Here is a 26,289-nt window from a genome sequence, read left to right on the forward strand (position 1 = left end):
TCGGAGCAGGGGAAGGTGGGAGCGGGGAGGGCGCACAGAGGACGGCAACCAAGTGTCCTCGTTGCTCCTGAAACGTGGCGACAGGCGAGGCAGAGACTCGCAATGAGTATGATGGCGACACGTGATGCCGGCGGAGGGAGCGCATGGGGGGGGGGGACGATAAAGGGAGAAGGAGGGAGGCGGGCAGCAAGGGGAGAGAGGCGGGAGGCGAGGGGCGGGAGGAGAGAGGGGAAGGGGGGCGAGATCGGCGCGCGGGCGGCAGAAGCTCTGCCTCCCGGACCGCACGGGCCGCAGCTCCGCCGCCCCGCCGTCCGCGGTCGCACACTCGCAGCCGCCCTGCGAGCGGGAGCGCGGCGCACTGCCAGGCGCCCAGGCGAGCGCAGAGGCGGCGCCGCGCGAGCAGCAGCGGAGGCGGCGGCGGCCCCTAGCCCAGCCCGGCGCCGCCGCCGCGCCCGGGCCCCAAGTTCCCGCCATGAGCAGCCGCCTCTGCGGGCTCCGCGGCTCCGGGGACTCCCTCCCGGCCGGGCGCGACCGCAGAGCCCCGGGGCCCCGACGCGCCTAACGCCGCCGCCCGGCGGTCCCAACGCCGCTGCCGCCGCCGCCTCCCGCGTCCCCGCCGCCGCTGCCGCCGCCTCGGCCGCCGCAGCGCCGCCCGCAGCATGTCTCGGAGGAAGATCTCGTCCGAGTCCTTCAGCTCGCTGGGCTCCGACTACCTGGAGACCAGCCCCGAGGAGGAGGGGGAGTGCCCCCTGTCTAGGCTCTGCTGGAACGGCAGCCGGAGCCCGCCCGGGCCGCCGGCCCCGCGCGGCTGCCGCCGTCGCCCCGCCCCGGCCGCCTCCGCCGCCGCCGCCGCCGCCGCCCCGCCGCCGCCGCCGCCGCCACGGCCGGGGCCAGGAGGGCGCAGCGCCGGAGGCGGGTCAACCTGGACTCGCTCGGCGAGAGCATCAGCCGCCTAACGGCGCCCTCGGTGAGCGGGGCCGAGCGCGGGGATCGGGAAAGTTGGCGCCGGGAGAGCGGGGGCGTGCGCGCCGAGCCCGGCCGCTGGGGGGCGAGCCGGCCGCGCCCCTGACCTGGGTGCCCCGCGGCCGCGGCCGCCCCGGACCCCTGCGCCCCGCCGGAGGGGGGCGTGAGAGCGCGGCGGGCGCGAGGGGGAGGCTCGCTCTTCCGGGGTGCGGATTCAGGGGCCTGGACGCCCGCCCCTAAGCCGTGCACCCGGCCTGGTGTCGGTCACCCTGGCGGCCCCAGGGCTCCTTCACACCCACCTGTTCTTCCCCCAAACTTTCCCAGGCGCTGTTCTGCACTTCCCCTTTCTGGGTCTTTCATCGCTGTTCTCCAGGATCCCAAAGGAGCCCCTGCCCCTTCCAGGAAGCTCTTCCGCTCTTTTTTTTTTTCCCCCACACTCTTGTTCTTCGTGTGACCTTCTCTGACATCTTTGCATTCCACAGGCTCTCTGCCTTCTGTGTTGCATCCCCTTTCTCAAGAATCTTCAGGAACTGGCTGTCAGATACTTTTTTGAGTTGCCTTCAAATGATGAAACCTCTAGCCTCTTGTTTTCTCCCCACCCCACTGCCTTTTTTCTTTTCACCCCTGAGCATTTACGGGCTCAGCTTTCTTCTCTGGGTAAAGCAGGTGTCTGCTTTTCTAGGTAGGTTTTCTACCCCTACCTCCTCCTTCACTGCCTTTTCCCTGGGCTCTTAGCTGCTTTCTCCCTCATTTTGTCGTGGCTACCTTCTGTTAGACTCTTCATAACTATCTGTTGAATTCGTCGCTGCCTTCTTGGCCCTCTCTAAGCTTGTGCTCATTCGGGATGTCTGTATCACAGTTCAAGGTGTATTCCAGACTCCCCGGCGTTCTAGACCTTTTCCCAGAGCACTCCTGCCTCATTCCTGCTCAGGCTATTCAGCTGCTCTAGACTTGTACCTGTTCGGGGTTGCCAGACCTGCGTTCCCGTCTTTCTCTGACCGACGAGCTCTGTTTTGAAGGAATCCACTCCACTGCAGACAGAATCTTAAGGAGATTCAGTGTCAAACCTCCGTCCAGCTTTTAGTCTCATGCTGGTCTTGGGTCCAAGGGCTTCAGTTCCTGACGGAACTTTTACCTTTGTGCCCCCGGGACTCCTCTTACTTTTCCCAAGTTTCTAAAATGAATGGGAACATTGATCTTATTTGACTACTCTGGAGTCTCACTTTTCAAAGTCCTCTTGCAGTTGAGGGTAGGAGGGACCTGAGAAAGAGTGGGATCCTGAGGGACAGGGTATTAGTACCAGACAGTCCTACAAATATCTCCGTGGCCCTTGCATTAATGAAGAACGACCTCTTCTTTCTTTTAGCAATGAAGCTACTCTGAGTCATCTTCTTTACCTTGTGCATTTTCTCTTCAAGGTATCTTTTGCCACATCTTCCACTGATAACCTAGTAACAAAACTCAGAACGGGTTGGTTACTGTTTGCTATTCTTTACTGCAAATATTTCCCAAGAAGCATAATCTTAGAAATTATTTGATGTTGCAAATTGTTGAAATTATAAGGCTTTATGAAAGCAGGACAGTAATCCTGCAGGTCTGTAGTTTTGTGTTAGTATCTAAAGCAACGTTTGTACAATGTAGTAATTCCTCAATACAGCAGATTTGTATCTGATACAATGATTTCACTGAAGATAATGACTAGTTTGGGGAGGTGGTTTTTATAATCTCTGAGTTTTCTTTTTGCCTACAAATCAGAATTTACAAGTCTCTGTGGCGTGTGCCTCTGGGAATGCCAGTGTAACTGAAGGTTATTCTCAACAACTTATGTGAGAGGTAGAGAAACGAAACCGAATCCGAGTATTTACTGCCAGAATAAGAGGGAGGAAATAGTTTCTGGCTTTTACATTTTATAAATCAAATTTAAATGAGACTAGCTTTTTGATGGATACAAAGCATGTACCCACATAATGGTTATGGTAAGATAAGGATAAGAAGTCTATTAGCCGGCATGCTGACAACGTACAGGTAAATACAATATAAATCTTTTCAGTCTCATAAGGGATGGATAAGCAAATTTGGATTGGCTAACTATATCACCTCTGGACTTGGTAACACAAAGACGACGCAAAGATTATATTTCAGAGCAGTGACATTTCTGTGATCACCATCCCTGTGTTTTCATTTGGCAATCTAGAACATTGCTTCAAGAAGTTTCAGTAGATTCATTTTCCTACGTGGTCAGTACCCTAAACTTCTCTGAAAACACTTGGGGAGACAAATGATGTCTTCGCCATTCTCTTTCATTGGAGCTGAATGACTATTTTTTTAAAAAAGATTTTATTTATTTATTCGACAGAGATAGAGACAGCCAGCGAGAGAGGGAACACAAGCAGGGGGAGTGGGAGAGGAAGAAGCAGGCTCATAGAGGAGGAGCCTGATGTGGGGCTCGATCCCAGAACGGCGGGATCACGCCCTGAGCCGAAGGCAGACGCTTAACGACTGCGCCACCCAGGCGCCCCTGAATGACTATTTTTTAAATGAATAATTTCACGAAGAATTGTTCTAATTCGGAGGTGGGAATTTCTGGCTGTTGGAGTGTTGGGAAGCTGTTCTACATCCTGTCACAGTATGCTTCGGGAGAAACTGTCCTTACAGGGCAAGCTCCTGCCTTCTTAGTGGCTCCATCATGGAATGTCGTCTCAGTCACTGGAGATTGGTCCTTTATTCAGAATAATCTGCAAGGAGGAAATGAATTTAATAAACACGAGGATATTGCCAAGTAATTAAGCTAGTTGTTTGATCATTGGAAAATCCTAACTCAGGTTTTTGATATTTTGACAGTCATTTTTAGATGCATTGGCTATAAACATTAAAATACATCGTACCATTTTAATAAGAAAAGTAAATTGAATTGATGAAATTGAAAAGATTCCAGAATTCGGGAGACCTGGTTCTCGTTCCCTGTGCCTTGGATGACTAGCTACTTACATATCTCTGTGCACATGACTTTCACTCTCTAGAAGACTTGTTGTCCATAAGGTGTCATACTTACAATCCTTCCCTGCTCTTGCATTCTGTGAAGACATATTTTTCAAGCTTTTGGTAAACAGTTATAAGGGCATATACAAGAAAAGCAGGCACCTATGAGTTTTAAAACTTTGAAGAGAGTAGATTACTTTCCTAAGTAGGGACATCAAGGTACTATTTATTCCATGCAATCATTAAAAAATATTTGTGGCTCTACTGGGTGGCAAGTATTGTGCAAAGTGCTGGTAATACAAATTCCAAACAAAACATTCCCCATCTTTGACTGATGGAACTTCTTTAATTATAAGCCTTTATTTTAAGGAAGCTGTATTGAAGGAAAATGTAAGAACTCCAATTGTCTTGGAGCTGTCTAGAGGAAGTTCATTTATCATTCACTTTGGATAATTTTGTTCCCTGTGAATCTCTGGGGCACAGCCATAACAATAAAAATAAACCTTAAGACCCTGCTGAAGGTGCATAATCGCTTATTACATTATTTATTTGGAAATCATTTACTTGGGAACACATATGGAGAAACAGCTGGGGATTTTACATCAAGGGTGAATTTAGTAACTCATTTATTTCTATTTTGTTCTTATAAAAGGGAGTTGCTGAGAACCCTATCACTTAGACCCCTGTTACTTATTGGTTTGGGGTTTGCTAATACCGGCCTGTCAGTGAAGATATTCCAGGAGACCAATTTAAGGCCATGGCTTCCCTAGTTTTCTTGTCAAAGAACTATGGGCTGTTACAGCCTTGCAGGTGGCTCTGAAGACTCCAGAAGCTATGGGGAGCAGAATGGCAGGAAGAAAAGTCACAAGACTGGAAGGGTGGCACATAAGGGGAGGAGAGCTACTGATGGAGAATAGTCCAAGGAACTGAGAGAACAGTGAGGAAAGAAAATGGAAGGGAAGCCTGGATTCAAGGAGCAAAAAAACCAGACATTGTTTCATTATTTGTGGAAAGAAAATGATATTGATACACGCTTAGGAAAAAGTGGAAGGATATAAAAAATACATGTTTAACCTCCCCCGATATTAAATAAAATGAATTCTCTGACATGGATAAATCCTTAAAAAAACCTTAGAATGTGACCATGTTACTAACATGTAAATAATGAAAAATAAAGTATATTTGTGAGATAGGATGTTTCATCAATTTACATATCTTATTTTTACAATTTGGGCCTCAATTTAGGTAATAAAGTTCTGAGCAACACATTCATTAGAATTAAAAAGTTAGACAAAAGGTATTCTAGTAGTTCTAGGTTTTCATATTTGTAGAAATTAGATGCTATAATCTGAAATCAGAACTTAATGGCCATCTAGGGCTTTTTTCTACCACCTCCCTAATCATCGGAAAACAATATGGCAGAGCTGAAGGATTAAGAATTCGACAGCTGTGGGTTTGAATAAGTCTCTGATGAGCCCCTTAGTACGTGTGAGACCCTGAAAAGGCAACTCCTACCTTCTCAGAGCCTTGGTTGCATATTTTGTGGCATATGAATAATAATTACCTTGTACATTTGTTATGAAAGAGGAGGACTATACTTTGTGAGACTCCTCAACCAGTAAAACGTTAGTTTCAGACCAAAATCCGTTAATTTCAACCAAAGTTGAATGTCTCCGAATGATCTAAAATTTTTCTTTCGTTTCTTCTCCTTCATCCTCTTCTTCGTCTCCTCCTTCCTCTTCTTCTTCTTCTCCTTCTTCCTCTTCTTCTTCTTCTCCTTCTTCTCCTTCTCCTCCTTCTTCCTCTTCCTCTTCTTCTTCAATAATTTACTTGCTAGTAACCTTATGGAAAGAATTTATGGGTTAACTGGTGTCATATACCAAAAAAAAAAAAAAAGTGATAAGAAGGAGTTTATTTTGTTGGCATTGCCCAGCCAATCCATTAAAAAAATTAAAGCTGGAATCCCATTTTGGCTCCCTGGCCAGGACTCCTGTGTGTGCAAAAGCATATGTAATCATTGCAGATTCAAATATTTCCAGCAAACTGCTGAATGCTATGTGGCAAGATGAAAACCAGTCTTGTAAATTCTCTAAAAATACAAGGACATATATATTTGGTGGAATGTGGGTATTTCACAATAAACTACTCCAAGATTAGAAAGAAAAGAAAGAGGTGACAGAGAAACTGCTTATTTTATTTGTCCGAGAATTTCAAGCTCCCCCCATCCATGGCATTCAAACTAGTTTGTACACGTGTTCAGGGGTTTAGGCAACTGTGAGGTGCAGGAGTGACCCAGCTAACGGCATTTGTGTTTTGTATACGGCGCTCTATTCATGTTTGGCTACTGGCTCAGTTGTTAAGCCTTTATTCTGAAGATGAATTTGGACAATGGGACGTGCCCTTGGTGATTATTAGTTTGTGGATAGAGATGATAAGTGATCATATATTACTTCTTAGTATGTGATTTATCTGCTTGAAATACTCGGGCACGTGTGGGGAGAGTACTGTGACGTGTTTCTTTCTACATCGCCAGCACTCTTCTCATTCTCCTTTATTTTGTCTTGTTCCCTGTGTCATAGGGAGCTGAGGGGAAAAACTGAAAAAAAAAAAAACCACGTATTTCATTGAGTATGATAATAAAATAAATGCATTGTCTCTAGATATACAGGTCATTTGCTGTGAGTTAGCAAGAAGATAGAATGATCTCTTTTGGAATTTCAGACCTATCTAGGAGGAAAAAAAGAATTAACGGATGTAAGTGGAGAGAATATTTGCTAGGGCTGTCTGGTGACTAGGTTTCTCTGCAGGTGCTTATTTGATGCATGAGCTAGAGAGGTGGCTCAAAATTGAAAGTTCCTCTTTCTGAATTCTCTTACCTTGAGACTCTGTGTTTATCCCATATTTAGTACAGTGCCTGATACCTGATGGGTGTTCCATAAAATGCTCTGAACAAATGAGTGGACGTTCTTTGTTTAATCGTCCAATTACATTATTTCTTTTGTGCTTGATCTTTCTTGTGTTATATTTGGTTCCATCGAAACAAAGTATTTAGATTTTGTGAGGGATGCTTTCAAGTATGCAAACCTGTTGGAATTTTACTTACACCTGCCATGTAAAGCCAAACTTTGTAGCGCAGTCGTGTTCAGAGAGAGCAGATGGAGGAGTTTCTTCCTCCTGGAACTTGTGGAGTGGCCCTTTTGTATTTTAAGAAATTAGGTAAATGTGATGACTCTCTTCCACTTTCCTTATATTTTCTGCTTAGACTTTTTGTACAGTTTTCTCCCAAACGAGAGAAAAATGTTTGTCAGCAAGTGGGCTACTGCTGCCAAAAATGCAGTGTTAGGGGATGGGATGACATAATCTTGCTCCTCAAATATCGCTTCGGGACAGGATCTGAAGACCTAAAAGTAAGTGCTGTAAGCAAAGAGCACCTCATAAAATCGAAAATTCCAGACTAGAGTGATTTAGGAAGTAGGGGAGCTGGAAATATCTCCGAAGCTTGGAGATTTGTTGGGCTGTCGTGGAGAATTGAGAAACAGTGAACATTCCTATAAATAGAACAGTGAGAAGTCACTTTCTGTACAGGCTTTATTTGACGCTTATTAAACAGTTCTTCCTTTAAGCTAGTGGTTATCAAACCTCAGTGAACATAAGGAATACCTGAAGAAAGGTGTGAAAATGCAGATTCCCCGACCCTTTCCTCAGAAGGTCTCCTTTGTAGCTCTGGGGAGGGGCCGGGACTCTCAATTTTGAACCAAACTCCAGGTGATTTAGGCACACCAAAGTTGTGCCAAAAGGCACTGAATTCTGTACCTTCGGGGTCATTGATCTAGGCTCAGTGAGTTCCGCAGACTGATTTTTTTTTTTTTTTGGAAGGAATGAATCTGGAAGTGACTCTTTTGGGGTGAATATGTCCTAGGCAATTACTACCCTAAGAGGGACAGAATAAAGGTGGTGACTTGGAGTCACATCTTATGTTACATCGTTTGTGTTCAAAATAATCTTATTGGTCATGTGGTGAAAGGTATCACTGTTTGTACCTTCGATTATTTGTGACTGTCTTCCCATTTTTCCTGAGGATGCTTTGTTAGCTTCCCCAAGTTCATGTTCAGTAGGTCACATGTCATTGCCGTCAGTGTCCTGTGCCCTCTTGCCTCAGAAGACAGAAACAGCTACTCAAAACTGTTGGGAAGAGTAGAGGAGAAGGGAGGGGAAGGGAGGAGAAGGGTTGTTTTGAGGGTCCACTTGACATTACACTCAGTGTCTGGTTTTCCAAGTGAGACTGACATGGCATTTCTCAAATGTTCCATCTACTGGTTCCTTTTGGAGCAACGACTTGTTTGTATGCCAATACATTTTCTTTCTTAAAGGTGAAGGGAGAAAGAAACAGATCTGGATGCCAGGAAAAGAATATTTTCCTAGAAAAGAAGCAATAGGACATTCAGATAGCAGACATATAGAACCACCCTTCAAACCCTACCAAAACATGGCAAATACCGTCATGGTTGCATATATCTACATCTGTAGCCAATTAGCCATTCTCCCTCATTCGGGGGCTAAGTTGGGTAGGAGTCCAGTTGAACTCTCCAAATAAATGGTGATCCATAGAACCAGTCTGTCATAAGAGGAGACTGTCTGTGTGGAAATCCTGATGCTATCTTAATTGTAAGTCCTTGAAGTCACCTTGACTCCTTTTCCTTTTACTGTACTATATTTGTTATGTGTGAGTCTGCTGTGTCCGGTGGAGGAAATAAAAATGTTCTAAAACATGCTTCCATTTCTTGTTGCTTTATGCCCTTGATTCTTCATGCATGAACCCTCCAATGTAATATTGGGAGAGAATGGTTTTTCTAATTAGTTTTGTGCACACACAACCACAGACAGACAGACAGACATGCATCCATCTTGTGTCTTGTCACTGCATTATTTTCCCTATGGAACACTAAGTTATCGCTCTATCTCTATAATAGGACTTACTGTGTCGTAATGTGATTTTGGTTTATTCTGCCTCCTCGAGACAGAGATCTATGTATGTCCGTGCCTAGCAGGAAGTCAGATTTATAAAGGCACTCGATAAATGTTAGGAGAATGAATGAATGTTGAATAAATCCTTGTAGGGTTTGTGGTGTATCTGGTAATGCTTTGTAGGCTACCATGATTTTGTGCTGCCATATTTTATTTTGTTTATTTTACTTTATTTTATTTATTTTAAAAGATTTTATTTATTTATTTGACAGAAATAGAGACACCCAGTGAGAGAGGGAACACAAGCAGGGGGAGTGGGAGAGGAAGAAGCAGGCTCATAGCGGAGGAGCCTGATGTGGGGCTCGATCCCATAATGCCGGGATCACGCCCTGAGCCGAAGGCAGACGCTTAACCTCTGTGCCACCCAGGCGCCCCTATTTTATTTTATTTTTTAAAAGATTTTATTTATTCATTTGACACAGAGAACATGCGCACAAGCGGGGGGAGGGGCAGAAGGAGAGGGAGAAGCAGACACCCTGTTGAGCTCCCAGCCCCACCGGATCCCAAGACCCTGGGATCATGACCTGAGCTGAAGGCAGACACTTAACCGACCACCACCCAGGTGCCCCTTGTGCTGCCATATTTTAGTTGATTATTTTAATTGTTCTGACTGTAGTTTTTGCTCAATCACAAATAAGAGTAAATATAGTATCAAAAATCAATGATGTACTGTATGTTGGCTAATTGAATTAAAAAAATAGTAAATATAGTTATAACACATTTTAGAGTGCTTTAATATTTTCAGAACACTCCTGCATTGTGTGTTTTATTGTGCTTCACAGTAATCTATAGATTTTATGCCAGTTAGTAGATTATCTTTAATTATCTTAAATGCACGTAGACGCAGTAACTGTGTGGGGGAGCATGTGTGCCCTCACTTATAGGCATTTGTATATTTTCTGTTAAAGAAATGTGGATCTCTATGAGACACAGAAATAGTATCTCCACTATGCTATTTTATTCATTATTTCAGTTGCATAAGAAATCCTGTGTTATCAAACATTCTTTAAATAAAAATCTTCACAAACCAGCACATCCACATACCTATCCTACAGTAACCACTATAGACATAATAATGGCACTGGGGGTGCCTGGGTGGCTCAGTTGATTAAATGTTGGACTCCTGATTTCAGCTCAGGTCATGATGTCAGCATCCTGTGATCAAGCCCCACATTGGGCTCTGTGCTCAGTGGGGAGTCTGCTTAAGATTCTCTCCCCTTCTCCCTGTGTCCCTCCCCACATTTGTGCTTGGCCCTGGAGGGATAGAGTCCTTGAGAAAGTGATAGACTTAGAAATTGTTGATAGAAGGAATGGAGAAGAAAACTGACCAGGATCAGGTAGATGTATTATCGGGTATTTTTTGAGGGCCCAGCTGAGGTTGGAGATAATGAATTTGCAGCCTAAACTGAGATAGTGAGTATGACTTGGAGAGGTGTGAAATGGTGAAGGTATGCATTTTATATTAAAGGTATGCATTTTATATTAAAAGGCCTATATGTCAGATTGAGTTTGAGGTGTTGGGCGCAATCATTGTAGTGGAGGGTTTTTTGTCTGGGGAAATAATGAGAGTGAATATCAGTGGGGCAGACTGTAATATCCAAAGGCATTTCTAGCCATCCTGGATTGAATGCAGATCTGATATCAAGCTTATTTAATTTATATCTGGGTTTTATTCTTTTGCTAGTGAATTCATTCTGTTAGAATAGCTGATGGTCCCCCCAGCTCATCCTCCCTCCCCTCTCCCCCCCAAAAAAACAACAAAAAACAAAAACCCAAACAAACCCAGAATCAATAACTCATAACGAGTTAGTGAGTGAGAAACTCAGTCTAACTGCTTGATTAGAATTTACATGATGTTTCCAGAGTTAGAATTAATCCTTGAAACATAGGAGAACATTCAGTTACATCATTCATTGCATTATTTATGGGCTCCTAGTTGCTACACAATAAGGTCTCCCTCTGCTCAGACTTGATACATTGCTACTTGAGTAAGAGAGCCTATAGAACTTCGAGTAATGGTGGCTACCAACACATTTCCTATTGTATTGGAGAACACAGTATTTTCTCTCTCTCTCTCTCTCTCCCTCTCTCCCTCTCTATCTCTCTTTTTCTTTTACCAGCAGATATTTTCTTACCTGAAAAAGTAAAAAAATACTTTTGGTCAACCAAACATTCTAAGCAAACTGTTACATATGCAGTAGCAATTGGTGAATAGATGAAATTCAATAAAACACTCTTCAGGGTTGAGCAATTCTTGTTGTGTTAATCAGTCTTTGATAATCCCAGAGCCTGTCTCGAGGGTTTCAGTGTCATCATTATGCATTGTAATGACCGCCGTGCTATAGTGTGTTGGACATTCTGCCAAGTGGACTGTCCTAGATGATCAGATGTTGACTAACAGGACAGTTCTTCCACGTGGAGGCGCGGGAGAGCTCAGCAGGGGTCTCTTAGGCAAGGGGAGGCTAGGGAGGGGTGGATTTTGAAAGAAAGTTTTAATGTTTAGAGTTCTCTTTATCATTTAGCTAATGTGCTTGTCTTGTTTTCTTGACAAATATGTGTGTGTGTGTGTAAGCTACAATTCAATAAATGCTGCATTCTGATTTGTGTTTTAATTTGACTTTGGGGAAATAACTTCCGTCTCTGTTTCCCATCTCTGAAATCATATATAATAATATGAATTTCTTACTTAAGGGTAAATATGTAATAAAACGTGAATAGTGAATTGGAGACATTGCGTTTAGCTATTATGAATTACTTCATTGTGCTGCTATGCTGAATTTTTGAGGACCAAGGCTTGGTTTAGATTCTTTATTTCCTACATTCTGGGGAAAGAACAGGTTTCGGTGTCATACACAAACTCCGGTCGTTATTTGCATTCTTGGATAAGCCTCTGTGAGACTCAGTTTCTTAACTGTAAAACGACAGTAACGAGTGGCTGGTTAGCTCAGTTGGTTAGAGTATGGTGCTAATAAAATGAAGGTAATGATTTATTAGATTATGAAGATGAGAAGGATAATGATAGCATAATATTTTGAATACCGTAAATAATCAATGTTAGCACCTTTCTCCAACCCTTACTTACTAGCTGTTTTACCAATCTGCATATTGTTAATCACATGTCCTGATACCTTCAGCCACAATTTTTGGCGAAACCTATAGATACTCCCTTTTGTTACAGGTAGTATGTTGTTCAGCATTCTTGTGTTTTCTATGGGAAATATTTTCAACATTTTGGGGTATGCAACCTTTCAGGGTTATGAAATCTTCCAGGAATTCTGTCCTAGAAATCTAAAAACCAAACGCAATCTCATTGGCCTCTTGTTCATTCATGCATTCCCTTACCTCTCACATTCATTCATTCATTCATTCATTCATTCATAGAGCATGTATTTAGCAAATGAGCACTTAGTGATTCATTCAGCATGCGTTAAACATTCATGAAGTGGGACATTCAGACAGAAATTCCATATGGTCCTTTTGGATTTAAAAAACATAAAACCACATTTAAGAAATTACCAAATGATGTACATGACAGCTACTTCGGCCCCTCCCTCTGTCTTTCCTTCCCATCCTACCCCAGCCTTTCCTTATTTGGCATGATGCAGAAGATACATGGACAAAGGAAGGGTTTGTATATAAAAAGGCCATTTGAAGCTATCATGATGTTGATGATGAGGATGATGATAGTAATAATAATAGTTTTCACTGATCAAGCCCTTACCACATACCGGGCTCCATGCTGAGTGCTGTACACATTTTGTTTAATTAGATACTCGTAACAGTGCTGCAGGAGAGACGCCCCACCTTGGTCTACAAGACATCAAAGAACCTACCCTCTGACCTCTGACGGAGTTTGGGTATAAAGAGGAACAACAGCTTTATTGCTTTGCGGGGCAAAACAGGCTGCAGCAGGCGAAGGTGTTCAAAACTGCAAGCCCACCCATGGGGAAGGGACTTGGGGGGGTTTATAGGGAAATACAGATCTAGTCGGTTTCTTTCTTTTTTTTTTTAACTGATTTTTATTTTTAAGATTTTATATATTTGACAGAGAGCACAAGCAGGGGGAGCAGCAGAGGGAGAGGGAGAAGCAGACTCCCTGCTGGGCAAAGCCTGACCTGGGGCTCCATCCCAGGATCCTGGGATCATGACCTGACCTGAAGGCAGACACTTAACCTCCTGAGCCCCCCAGGCACCCCTGAGATCTAGTCAGTTTGACAGGAATTGTGTATGTGCTGTGTTAGTCATGTTTTTAGGGTGGTACTGGGTCCCTGAAAGAAGAGCATAAGGGGGGAGGAAGGGAGGTTTGGGAGGAGAGAGGGAAAAGGTTCATTTGAAATCAGGCTTCCCGGAAGCATCAGTGCAGCAGTTTTGCTTTTGCTTCGCTTTCTGTTCCCACGGGGCTGCAGCTCCGCAGACGGCAGCCCTCCCCCGCCAGGCGGTCTCGCCTCACCGTCGGAAGTCACCCTCTCTGTTTGGCTGTTGCACATGTGCATCTGTAATTTAAGCCCTGCTCCAGCAGAGGTGGCATCTGGGGTGCTTACGGGGTCTCTGCAGTGCCTTGAACAGTCCTGGCTGGCTGGTGGTTCAAGGTGCATCTTTATGGACTGAATGAGCAAGTGTCCTTTTAAAGAAGTCAGAGCACTTGGAAGAGAAAGAACATAGTTAAACAAAAAACAAAACCCCACTAAATTCATAGGGTGGGAGAAGAATTAACAAGGGTTAGGCATTTAAGTTTTCTACTATATATCTGTGACTTTGTAAAATAATGTTATCAGAGATTTGGAGAAGTTGAGTAACTTGCCTATGATCACAGTGAACGACTGATAGACATGAGACTAGATTCTTGGGGTGTTTGCCTGCGTACTCTGTATTCCTGCTGCTATATTGTGCGAGCGTGGTGGACATTGGGTGCAGCGCCCAGATGCCCCTTTAGAAATGACGGGCTTATTCCCCTCGATGCCAGCCGTGCTGCTAACAGCCACCCTCCGCTGTCAGTCCCCTGGATGCATTGCCTGGACTGAAGACAGCTGCCTTGCTCACGGCCATGCCCCATTCCAGGGACTATGAGCATGAGGCTAAGAGGCTTGATCTTCTGTCCTCACTTAGCCAGCTCTGAAGGGAGAGCTCCATGGAGCGTCCCCGGAGGCCCTGTCCTGAGCCTGCATTACAGTCCTGCTCCTCCCTCTCTCCCGTTCTGCCTCCTTCTATACTCGTTCTTGGGTGTTGGTCCCAGGAGCACCTCCTCATAAGCTTTCTACACGCTGATCTTCCCGGAGCGTGCTTCCCAGGGAGCCCAGCCTGCGGCAGGGGGTCTGAGAACCGTGATAGCGTTAATGTGAGCACCACAGGCAGCAATGGGGACGTGGCATTGGGAGAACTATCACGATAACCTTGGATTTGGACTTTTTGAATTTAGGTGCAAATGCATGGCTCTCTTTAAGGGCTTGGCGGGTACCCCAGCACCAGCCTCGGCACACACAGTGCCTGTCACATGGTAGGCAAGCCGCTCAATAAATGGACCGTTAGAGATTTGGGATTGGGTTTTGGTAAGAGCTTGTGGAGGTAGTAGCTAATATTGTGAAAACTGACAAGCTCTCCGAGTGAAAGAGAAAAAGACACAATAACAGAGCACTGAGAAACACGATACAAAGAGAACCCGCAGAGCAAAGGTGCCCAGAAGCTTTTTCATTTGTTTGCTTGCGGGTGTGGGAAGTGGCTGGAGAGCCGCTGGGAGCAAGGGCTGTCGTGGTTGATATTTGTGAAATGATAAGAATTTAAGGATGGCTCTTTCAAGCCCAGACCAAGATTCTGCTGGGGGCCTTAGAAAAATGAGGTCCATCCCGCCTCTGAGATAGAAACCTACTTAAAGAGGGAATGTATGATGAGTATACGAAGGATCTCATAGGCAGAAATCTCTCATCCAAGACTTTTGGCAACACAAGTGTAAAAAGAGAAACAGTTTTCTGTGTCTGTGAGACCAAATCAAAGTGTATTAAAGAAGTAGAGACTCGTACATATATACAATGGAATATTACTCAGCCATCAGAAGGGGTGAATACCCACCATTTGCACTGACATGGATGGAACTGGAGGGGATTATGCTAAGTGAAGTAAGTCAAGCAGAGAAAGACAATTATCATAGGGTTTCGCTCATATGTGAACATTAGCAATAGCACAGAGGACCATAGGGGAAGAGAGGGAAATCTGAAGGGGGAGAAATCAGAGAGGGAGATGAACCATGAGAGACTATGGACCCCGGGAAACAGTCTGGGGTTTTGGGGGGGCGGGTAACGGGGTGATGGGTACTAAGGAGGGCATATGTTGTGTTGAGCACTGGGTGTTATACATAACTAATGAATCATTGAATGCTACATCAACAACTAATGATGTACTATACAGTGGCTAACTGAACATAATTAAAAAAAAGGAAGTGGAGACTCGTGTTAGAAGGTAACAGAATAGTCAAAAACGGTTGGAGATGGATGAGAGAAATAGGCTTTGGCAAAGGATGGGATTGATCTAGCGATGTTTGTGAGCCTCTTTGCCAAGTGTGAGGATACTTTCTCTCTACCCAAGGGGAAAGCAATATGGCGGGCAGACTAGGGGTATGGTGCAAAGGCAGCGGGCAGAGTCTGGTTTTACTTACACCTACTTTATTATAGTCTCATCCTGATTTTATAACTCAGTGATTGGTCAGTAACTTTTTACACCTAGTGAGTATCAAATTTAAATTGTCATGCTATTTGCAGTTCTCTAGGTATATTTTAACTATGGTAGCTGCACTGATGATGGGTTGTCAAATGAGGCCAGAAATGTCACTAATTCACCCTTTGGAAATTTTATACTCAGATCATAAAGTACATTTTTCATTTGTGTATTCTACTGCATATAACTTTTGGGTTGTTTTATCAATCTGAAAACGTCAGATTTCTTTTAATACATTTAAGGATAAGATTTTATGAGCCAAATAGCTTGTGGCAGGAGCTGTTTTTTTATTTGTGCTTGTATTAGTGTGTTCTCTTTCGGTTTTAAAGGTAATTTGAGATATATATTTTATATATATATAACCCCTATTCTTACCCTCGCCATGTCTGATATGACTTTGTTTAGTGTTAGAGCTCTTTTTGACCCTGATGGAAAGGTCACTAATGGAAGGAACTCTCCGGGGATTAGGAGCCAAGTGAGTAGGACTGTACTTTGTTGTTATATCAAATGTATTTCACGCAGGTGAAAGGCCGTGTGGAAGGTAAAATAAGGCCAGCCAGGGCATACACAACCCCATGTAGCTTATTGGCTCTCTCCTTTTCCTCTTCTGGATGAATTTTGCTCCATTTCATCAATCAAGGATTTTTGTCTATTTTATATACTGCCATATCCCCAGTTTTCTAGTGCCTGGCACACAGTAGCTTGTCAATAAATATTTGTTGAATGAATAATTTTACAGTGCACATAAGAATATTCATTCTAACCGTACCACACAAATGTTGTGAGAAACAAATGAGGATTAAAGTCAGTAGCGGTAACAAAAACAAAATAAGGCAGATTATACAGACGTAAGTAATTATTATGTCCTATTATTTTTATTCCTTCATCGTCTGTTTACTATATGTGCGCTGTGCATGCTTGACTTTATTGTGTCATGAGCCAAAACACAAGATCTGTGCAGGAGAAAATGGTGCTAGTAATCAGCAGAACGGAAAACCAAATAGTGTTGGGTTTTCCTTAACTACTCTGATAATCTGCTATTCCAGTCTGTTTACGTGAGGTACTGGGAAGGAGGAATAAGTTTTTTCTACATGATCAAACCATATTAAAAAAAAATTTCAACACTACTTCATTGAATAGATATTTGTTGTTGGCTTTTTCTGTGCCAGAAATTGGCGATGTCTTAGTTACACGGGAAGGCACTTATAATCTCCCCGCCCCACTTTTTTTTTTGCGATTCTGTTGCAAACATTTCAGGATTGAATCTTCAAAAAGATTTTATCTTTCTTCCAACCAGTTTCTTGAGTCAAGTCTCCCCAAGGGAAAGCAAGAACTTTTGGAGGAAAAATTCCCATTACCCCAACAGCAAATTTAAGGAGAACCTGCCACTGTGTTAGCGAGAAGCCTGTCATCCTAATTCAGTAAATTTCTGGAGACCTTAACAGAAGAAAAAAGTATCTTGTTTAAATGCCTGTTGACTGAATTCTCCCAGGGCAGGATTACTCTGTCTTCCAGCTTCACATTTTCCTTGTGTAATTGGTTTGATTTGTGTATGAGAGATATCTTGATTTTTGAATGTTGTCTTATGAAATATTTGATATTTAATTTAAGGAATTTATTTGCTTTTCAGTAAGGAAAGGATGCAGGGATTGTTTCAAATTGTGTTTTCATTATGGTATTTACAGATGAATTTATTTGAAGAGCATTTGTGATAATTACCTATTTATTTCTCTGTATCTATGTAACAAATGTATGTATGTATGTATGCATGTATGTTATCTGTGCGTCTATCTATCTACTATTGGTTATGTAGGGCAGAGGAGAAATGGCTCTGTCATTGGATTCTGAGTTTAAAAATGCCATTCAGTAGAAATCTGGAGTCGCTATAATTACTATCATTGTGTCTTTTAAAAATTTGCCACAAGTAGTGAAAATGTCTTTTACCTCCCTAACAAAAGAATCTGCCTCTAAAGGCATTTATTGTAAGGAGTGATAATGATGAGATAATTGTGTTGTAATGGAACACAGACTGAGGGAAAGAGTAAATTTTAGCAACTGACTATTGTGGTTTCATCTGAAGCTTCAGACACATATGAGGGAGTTTCTAGCATGGATGCTGGAGAAGAGAAGTTTATTGTTTCTTCCTGATATAAAGATCAATAAACACTTTGTGGACCTGACAGTGTTTGCAAGCTATGAAGTCTCCTTTTTCCCCCTCTCTCTTGTGTAAACTAACTGCCATTCTAAACACATTTCAAAGAAAACCAGTCTTTCCTTTTGTTCTGAATTAAATTCTTTCTCCAAAAGTGTGCTTGAAAAGTGTGAACCTAACTTTGTTGCTGAAGGAGAATGGATGGGATTTAACCTCAGCCTGCAAGGAGCCTGATGTATGAGGCTGCTGCCTGCTGGTATTTTAAGCACTTGGGTACTTCTCTCCTTATTCAGCTGAGTTCTAGGGATGGGAGTCGGGGGAAGATGGAGGAAATCAAATACTAAGTTAAGTTGTAAGTGTAATTTTCCACCATTAGCCTTGGATTCTTGACTATTGAGAAAAATCTAGGTCTCAAATATCTAGTTAACACAGATATCCAATTATTCTGATTATAGCAGTGGGATATATCATCTTAATCAATGGCATTAATGATGACAGTAATGAAAGAAATTACCAATTCCATTGGATATGTAATTGGGAAAAGCATTTTACTACAAGTTACCCTAAAAGACATAATAATTTTTCAAAGAATATACATTAGTAAGTCACTTTCAAGTATGGGTCAATAAAAACATTACCATTTTTATAGTAAAACTATAAAATATGAGGCTAAAAGTGTGATTCTAAAAATAAGATCAGACCAACAATTCTTGGCCATTAAATAAGGTATTCAGCTACTTTATGTGATTTCTAAGCCAAATCAAGATATGCCTGCCTGGAAACATCTTAAAAACCGAAGATAACAAAGTTTATTGTTTTGTTCTTCCAGAGTAACTAACAGAAATGAAAGAGAGGGCATATCAAAATAAAGCCTATCACAGTTTCTGCTTTGGTGTTTCGTAGCAGTTTAAGCCCTGATATGTTAGGTGTTAAGGTTGAGAAAAATTGTGAAGTAGGGACATTTATCTCTGGTTGTCCCTATTCTCAACTCCTCTCTCTCTATTATCCAAACCTCATGCCACAAAAATCTGCCATGAGTCTCTCCCACCTGACAAATTAGACTGTGTGAATTTTAAATATCTTATATTAAATTATTAGTTGAAAAATTCCTCTCTTGATCTTAAGCGCCTGGAAGGAGTGGAAAGTAAGTTTGGGGTGGAGAGGACTGGGAATGGACGGGATGGAGATAGCACTCTTGGTGCCCCTAAAATCCTCAGATCAAACCTGGTTGTCTGGTGCCACAAGGCTCCAGTATGCATTGCTGGCTCCAGAAGTGATGTCTGGCTGCTTCTCAGGCAGCCATCTGGAGACCTCCTGTAGCTACAGTAAATTATCTAATGTTCTTGGTCTGTAGAAATCAAGTAGATATATTGGGAGATATACATACATATATATATATATATATATATATATAGTTTTTGATCATGTGGTGTTATATTTATTAATTTGGTATCATAAACTATTGCGTGTTATTACTTCAGGGTTCGTTTGAAATGAAGCTTATAGGGCCGAATGAGGCAGATGGTGTCCTTAGGCTTTATAATACTTAGAGATTGTGGAGATCTTGCTACTTAGACAAGTACATTATGGATTGATATGTGTTGTGCCAATTCTGGATGCCACTGCACTGGTTTGCCTTGGAAACTCCAGTGAAGAGCCTTGTGTGTACAAGGAAATTAAAGTGTTTTTGAAGCTGGGACGTACTGAATGCTATCTCGTCAGTACCTTGCTCCAAAGCATCATATCATTAAAATTCTCCATTGTTTGGTGTGAATGTGTAGACATGACTTGTGTGGGTCAACATCTGAATGATATTTGTAAAGCTGAATGGCAGAGTAAGATATTTAAAACTCATGTAGTATTCTAGAAAGAATTTGAAAAAAATAATGCTGTGCCAGAAACATTTCTCTTCTTCTATAGGCAGCTGTTCCCAATATCCCTTTCTTACTCACATCCTTTTACCTCCCCCCCACCGCACTCCTTTTCCCAGTTACTAATTTTCCATTAAGTAATGAGACAAACAAATGGCTAAGAATTACTACATAGCTAAGATTTGGTTCTCATGTGAGCAAGTTTTGATGTCTTTTGTTGGCATTTTCCTAAAATGACCACAACAATGCTTATTATGATGGCCATTTTTGTGATAAAAGGCTTATTTTGATTAGTTTTTAGTATAAGCCGATATGAAGAGAATTTTTAAAAATCAAGGTCTTTCAGCAACTGTATTTTTTTTTTAACACCCAAGAACACAAGGCGTTGGTGACATTTTTTTTCCTTCTTAATTTTCCCCACTTCACGGCTGTGAGGGAATGATGTGCTGACCTACACTTTCCATACCGAAAAGCCACTAGCAGTGAGTGACATCTGTTTAGAGTTTACAAAGCGTTATCCCACCCTGATTCATGCAGGAAATGAATGAGATAGGCAGGGCAAGGATGATTATTGACTCCGATTTAAGGATAAGGAAACCGAAGTTCAGAGAGGAGTAGTGACGTGCCCAAAGTGAAGAAGCGGGCAACCGCCTGCATTTTCGAGGCCATGATGTGTCTGCCGTGATGTGTGTGTCCACGTGCCCACGAATTGTTCCATCCTCAACATGGAGCGTAGGCACCGTGCAGCAGAGACTCCCTATTTCGTCCCGCGTATGTTTCCTACTTGTGACTCGCTAAGGGGTGGTTGGTAGCAATTTCCGGTTGGTTTTCCTGAACCGAACCTGCTCTTGCCCGTTGTTGAGTTCCTGCGCATTCTGTGAGCCCCGCGCAGACCTGTGTTAGAAACCACAAGGGCTCTTTCTTCCTCGGGGCTCTGCCTCCAGGCTGACCTCGTTCGCCGGTCCACTCTCATGTCCGTGCGCTCCAGCCTCCCGTGGCAAGGCAGCTATGAACGGACTGACTAAACCATCAGCACGGCCGACCGCTTCGCTTATGCTGCCTATGAGCCTTCGAAGCGCAAAGACGTCACTTGCAGTTTGATTTCTGGATGGGAAGGAAGGCATGAGTATCACAGAAATCATTTCATAAGTGAGGGTATAGATTTCTCTTCACAGACTGCATATAATTGTGCATAACCCACACATACATGTATCTTGGTGTAATTAAGTACTTTGCTGGAAGGAATGGGGAAGCAATGTCATAGTTATTATTTAACGGAGTGATCCCTAGATTTAAAAAAATGTGCTCACGTAGAGTTCAGTGAAAAAAAGCAAGGCTTTTCACATCGGGCCATCTTAGCGTTCTCCTGCCTGCATGTGTTTTCCAGAGTGACGTGTGATAATTGTGTACCTCTGCTCAGGAAAGCAGCGTATCATGAACACTGGTGACGGCACCCTCATTACCTGCTGAGCACGGTTGCTGTCTGTGGGATCGTCAGATTGTAGTTAGCACTAGACTTGATGACAGTTAGGCCCTGCTTGAGTTTTATCTTTCCAGAGAGGTCGAAGCAGCAGAGCTGGGTCGTATTTGCATGGTTCTGCAGGGTTCTGCGTGGTTCTGCGGGGTTCTGCGTGGTTCTGCGGGGTTCTGCGTGGTTCTGCAGGGTTCTGCGTGGTTCTGCGGGGTTCTGCGTGGTTCTGCGGGGTTCTGCGGGGTTCTGCGGGGTTCTGCATCTGAGACTTCTGAAATCCTCAGACTCTCAGCCTTTGCCTGGGTGAACGGAATGCCCCGTGTCACTTCGGTTGGCCTCTGCACGGCAGTTTACTTATTTACAGTGAGCAGTAACTGGGAAATGAGGCTTATTACTCAAAGTCTGCATGGTCTGCACATTTCTTACCTGTTCAGGCTACATGACGAGGCAAGTCATCATTAAAAGTTTGCCTTAATCCACTTGGAGTCAAAGCAAAAAGAGTTTCATGCCACATTCTTCAGTTGGGTTGAAGAAGCTGGCTCTCTGGTTGGAGGGGTCAGCCTCGCTAAAGAGACCTGATACTCCATGGCTATTCCTAAGAGTCCCTTTTAGTTAAGGTGGTTGGAGAATTTCTTTAGTTTAGGAATAATCTTTCTCAGTGTGACAGACGGCCAGTATACCCCTGAACAGTGTTGGGTATAATGTTGCATAAACTATTCCCCTCCCTTCTCTTTCCATCGGGCAGCCCTCTCTAACTTTGCTTCTTTCCCTGCGCGCCCTATTTGCTTCCTCTTCACAGATGTTGCTTCAGTGGCCCACTTTGCCTGGAGCTGCACCTTCGGCTGGGTGATTGGAGAGAATTCTGTCACCTCTTTACAAATTATTGTTTAAACTGGTGCATTTAAGGTTGGCAAAACATTTTCCCGTTTTGCGTGTTAATTTTGTAATTTAACTGTCAGGCAGGAAATATTACTTCCCTTATTTCCAGGCTCTTGTGGGGAAAACACCACACTGTGGCTCCCCAGCACTGAAAACAATAGGGAATTCTTTGGAAATGCTCAAGCGGAGGCTGCAAAGAGGTTGTAAAGGGCTAGAAATATTTCCTGACATGAGGACCATTGCTGTCCGGTAGGGTTTTCAGGAGTTGAAACGGCACTAATTAGCTTCGCGGCATCTAATTGGCGTCTTTGGGCTGTGAGGCATGCCTGGCAACCGTCCTAGAAGTTAGACACGGACAGTTTAGTTCAGTTTAGCAATTTTTTGACTACTTTCTCATCAAGAGATTTTTTTTCCCCGTAGAATTGTCATATAACACAAATATGTATCATACTTTGCACTTTTATCTCATTTTGACCTTATAACAACCCTGAGCAATGGTTATGCTTGAAATTTCTCTATTTTATAAAAAAGGAAACTGAGGTTTAGAAAAATAAAATGCTGTATCCAAAATCACACCATCTAGCCAAGAGTTAATTCCTTTCAACGGTAACCTTTTCTGCCTTGAAGACAGAAGAAGGTATTTCAGTTTAGAAAGCAGATTAAAAGCTTGGCTTTTTGGAGGCAGGAGTACAGAGATGAGACGCATACATAGACTTAGACACTACCTACGTGACTTTGGGCACGTTTTTTTAACTTGTCTGGGATGAGTTTCCTCCACATTTATAAAATTGGGGTAATACTTCTCCCTCTCTCATAGCATTTTTGTGAGGACTAAATGAGGTGTCGCATGTAACATGTTGGGCTCAGCGTTTGACTTTTAGCAGTCAACAACATGTTTGATCCAGAAAGCCTAGCATTATTTCCCTTTGTGGACTGAGTCAGCCCTGGGCCCTCTGTGAGATTCTGTTTGGGGTGAGGGTTTAGGACTGGAGCCTTGTCCTCCAACGTTTGTAGGGACAGCATGACCTGCTGCCCTGAGAAGGGGTCTAGAACCAGGACCATTTGTCTCAGTATTTTTCCTGGGTCATTGTTTTTATCCAGACAGCCAAGTGGACCCTGAGGTGACCAAATAAAGCATGTTTCTCCCGCAGTTACCAGATACAGAAGTTAATGATCATACCAGAGCTATTTAAATAACAATAACAACATTTGTGAATTTGGGGAAACAATATGATAACATTATTTTCATATCCATTAAAAACAAATAAAAGGAAACAAGGGATTTCAGTTAGATACATGGAAGGCTATTTTAATAGTCAGCAGAGCCAAGTAAGTTACTAATGGGGGAAGACGCAGAGAAAAATCATGGGAGGCCTAACTCTTTGTCTTGTTGGTGGCTCTTCCCAGCTGTGTAGCTGAGGCAAGCACTGACCTCTCCAGAACTCCGTGTTTTCATCTGTAGAGTGTGGATAATTATATCTGAGACTCATGAGGTTGTTGTGAATATCTAAGGAGATGAAAGAAAAGAAGGTGATTGGTAAACTGTGAAGTGTTCCGCACTCTGAAGGTGCTGGTGTTATTCGTTGAAAACACCCAGAATTCTTGGATTACTTAAATGTGCTCTTGCCTGAAGGTAGGCGAAGGACTGAGTAAATCGCCCTTTGGAGTCTTTCAGTTGAAGGAATGTGCATTTTCAGTTTAAATGGGTGTTGTGGGTAACAGGTCTTATATGAAGTTGAAATTCAATGGCTATTTTTGGAAAGGGGTTAAAATAACAAAGGGGGAAATGCTTGGAAAACAAACATACTTTGTATAGGAAGACTTAATGATACCGTCGATTATGCGGTAAGTATATTCAGTTACAATCAGTAATTACAATGATGATAACCATGGTGCTTTGCTAATTAGAACATACTTCTAATAAGGCCAAGGTCATCAGTTTGAATCCCTGTATGGGTCAAGTAGCATAATGTCAGCCTTCACCCTAAGCTCTCATGGGGTCACTCAGATGTGTACTTGTGTTCGCAAGGAGAATAAAATGGAGATTGGAGGAAATCATGCAGATTTTCAACCAGTATGGGTAGGAAGAACTCTATAGTGCATCTGTAGCTGGCTTTCTTTCTTTCTTTCTTTCTTTCTTTCTTTCTTTCTTTCTTTCTTTCTTTCTCTTTTAGCACACTTATTACTTTTGCTTTTTGTGATTAATTACCTGGACTACCAGTTTTGTTTAGCAGATTACTGGCGACATTCACTTGGAAACGGTAGTGCCCAGCTTCCTGAGAGATGGTGGGATCTCCAGTATGATCTGACCCTCTGTTTTCAAGTGCTTAACTTTGCAATGCTTTCCTTCAAAATGACCCTGAGAACTACAAACTCCACTAGTGTTTTTCAGATGGGAAAATAGAGGCATTTTTTTTTTTCCCAAGGTTTCCTACTCCCAGGTGAAGAGATGTTGGCTAATTTTATAAAAAGGTCAGTAGCACAGCTGGGCTTGAAATACAGAGGTCCTGACTCAAAGTTCTATATTTAATTTGCCGTCTTTTTTTTTTTTTCTTTTTTGGGGTTTTTATGTACTCGATTTAGTCAGAGGCTGGGAAAGTGAATATTTTGTCTGCATATTTAGCAAGATTGATGATTACTGCAATTACATCTCTTGAATAAGCAGTGAAGCCGCTTGTCGGAAGTGACTTGTTGTTGGACTAATTTTATTAGTAATACCAATCATATCATTTGATCCATTGGTGTCTACAGGCTTAGCCATGAAGACAGGGTAGCTAACATTACAATTTTGGTTACAGTCAATGATGGAATTTGGTGTATCATGTCCTAATATGCAAAATGCTCTTACGTCCTGGAGAATGTGGCAGTCCCCGTAGTGTGTCTGGAGGATGAGAGGTGCTCTTGGACCCCGGTTTATCTCTCACTGAGAAGTCTGTTTACCACAGTCCCACTGTTAGTGGTACAGACCATGTTTTGTCATGTAGGAAAGCTCATTTTTTACCGTCATCTACCTTACTCAGGACCGGGGATTGCGTTTTTGAGGAAATGGAGGTATGACTCCTTCTGAACACCATCTGAGATCAGAGTACTAAAGGGATTGACAATTTTGATGATTAAAGGAAGGAAAATATGCAATGGTGAATTCTGGAGACCTGTTTGGGAGTTTAGGCGGTGGTGGTGGGGACTGGGCCCATCAGAACGCAGCACAAACGTACGAGACGCCCAGCTGGTCGGAAAGCGGTGAGCCGGACGAGAAGCAGCAGCTAAGGGACGAGAAGCAGAAGTGCATCTTAGGCAAGACCTGGCGATTTGCCCACCTTCTTTGTGTTTGCAGGGTTGGTGGAAAGAATGTTCAATGTGTTCTCAAGAAGCACACAACTAATTTGAATCCGTGTGAGTCTTTAACTGTACGTCGACATAAAAAAAAATGCTCTCTTATTGAAGACAATTTCCTAAGGGAAGAGACGCTGCCTTTGTGAAAGAGGACTTGTAATGTCTCTAACTTGGGTTCTTTTTCAGTCGGATGGTGATCGTAGTACCAGCCGGACTCTGACTGGACTGGTGCAAGGATCAGTTGGGGTAACGTGCCTTAGGAACTGCGACCTGTCAAGTGCTCAGCCAAGTACCGTTTTAAAGGTGGTGCGCGGCACAGGTTGGAGATTACGTGCTTGAATTCTGGAGCAGATCACCCGAGGCTCAACCCCGGTTTTGTCTCTTTTTACCTGTGTGACATAGGGCGACTTAAACTTCACGTGTCTTGGTTTTCGTAGCTGTAAAATAATAACACCCATCTCATAATGATGAGAATAAGTGTCCTACTAGCTGTTACGTCGTATGTGCGCGTCTGTGCAAAATCCAATGCTGACATAATGCATGGGCGTGAAATACGTGGACACTTAAAAAATCCCGTATTTATTCCTCAAGCAGTATAGCTCTTTGTTTATCTAAGAAATTCATATTTGATTATAAGCCTTCAGTGACAGTTAATGAACGAACGGGGTTGAATTTTGGCGGTTACGTTTGAACACGTCTCAGAAGCTTACTTCTCTTGATATTTGAGCAAGGAAACTGTTCTCCTGAATGCTCACTTACTCAGTTCAAGTAAGGTTTGTATGGATTACTGGTCTTATTATCAGGCTTATACCTTAAGCAAAAGGTTTTCAACCCTGACTGCTCATTAGAAGCCACTGGGTCTCCCAGACCAGTTGAATTGATAAATTTGGAGGTGGAGCTCAGGCACTGGT

The 26,289-nt window shown here is 43.0% G+C and overlaps 1 protein-coding gene across 1 annotated transcript in view; it reads left to right on the forward strand.

Moving 5' to 3' along the window:
- The first annotated feature begins 659 nt into the window (after positions 1-659).
- Positions 660-26,289, forward strand: part of GUCY1A2 (guanylate cyclase 1 soluble subunit alpha 2) — a 297,496-nt gene continuing 271,866 nt past the window's right edge. Inside the window, 2 exon segments of the mRNA XM_040631268.1 lie at positions 660-861; positions 864-967. Coding sequence (XP_040487202.1) covers positions 660-861; positions 864-967 — 306 coding nt within the window.

The sequence above is a fragment of the Ursus maritimus genome, unplaced genomic scaffold (genome assembly GCF_017311325.1).
Source record: "Ursus maritimus isolate PB19 unplaced genomic scaffold, ASM1731132v1 scaffold_16, whole genome shotgun sequence".
NCBI lineage: Eukaryota > Metazoa > Chordata > Mammalia > Carnivora > Ursidae > Ursus > Ursus maritimus.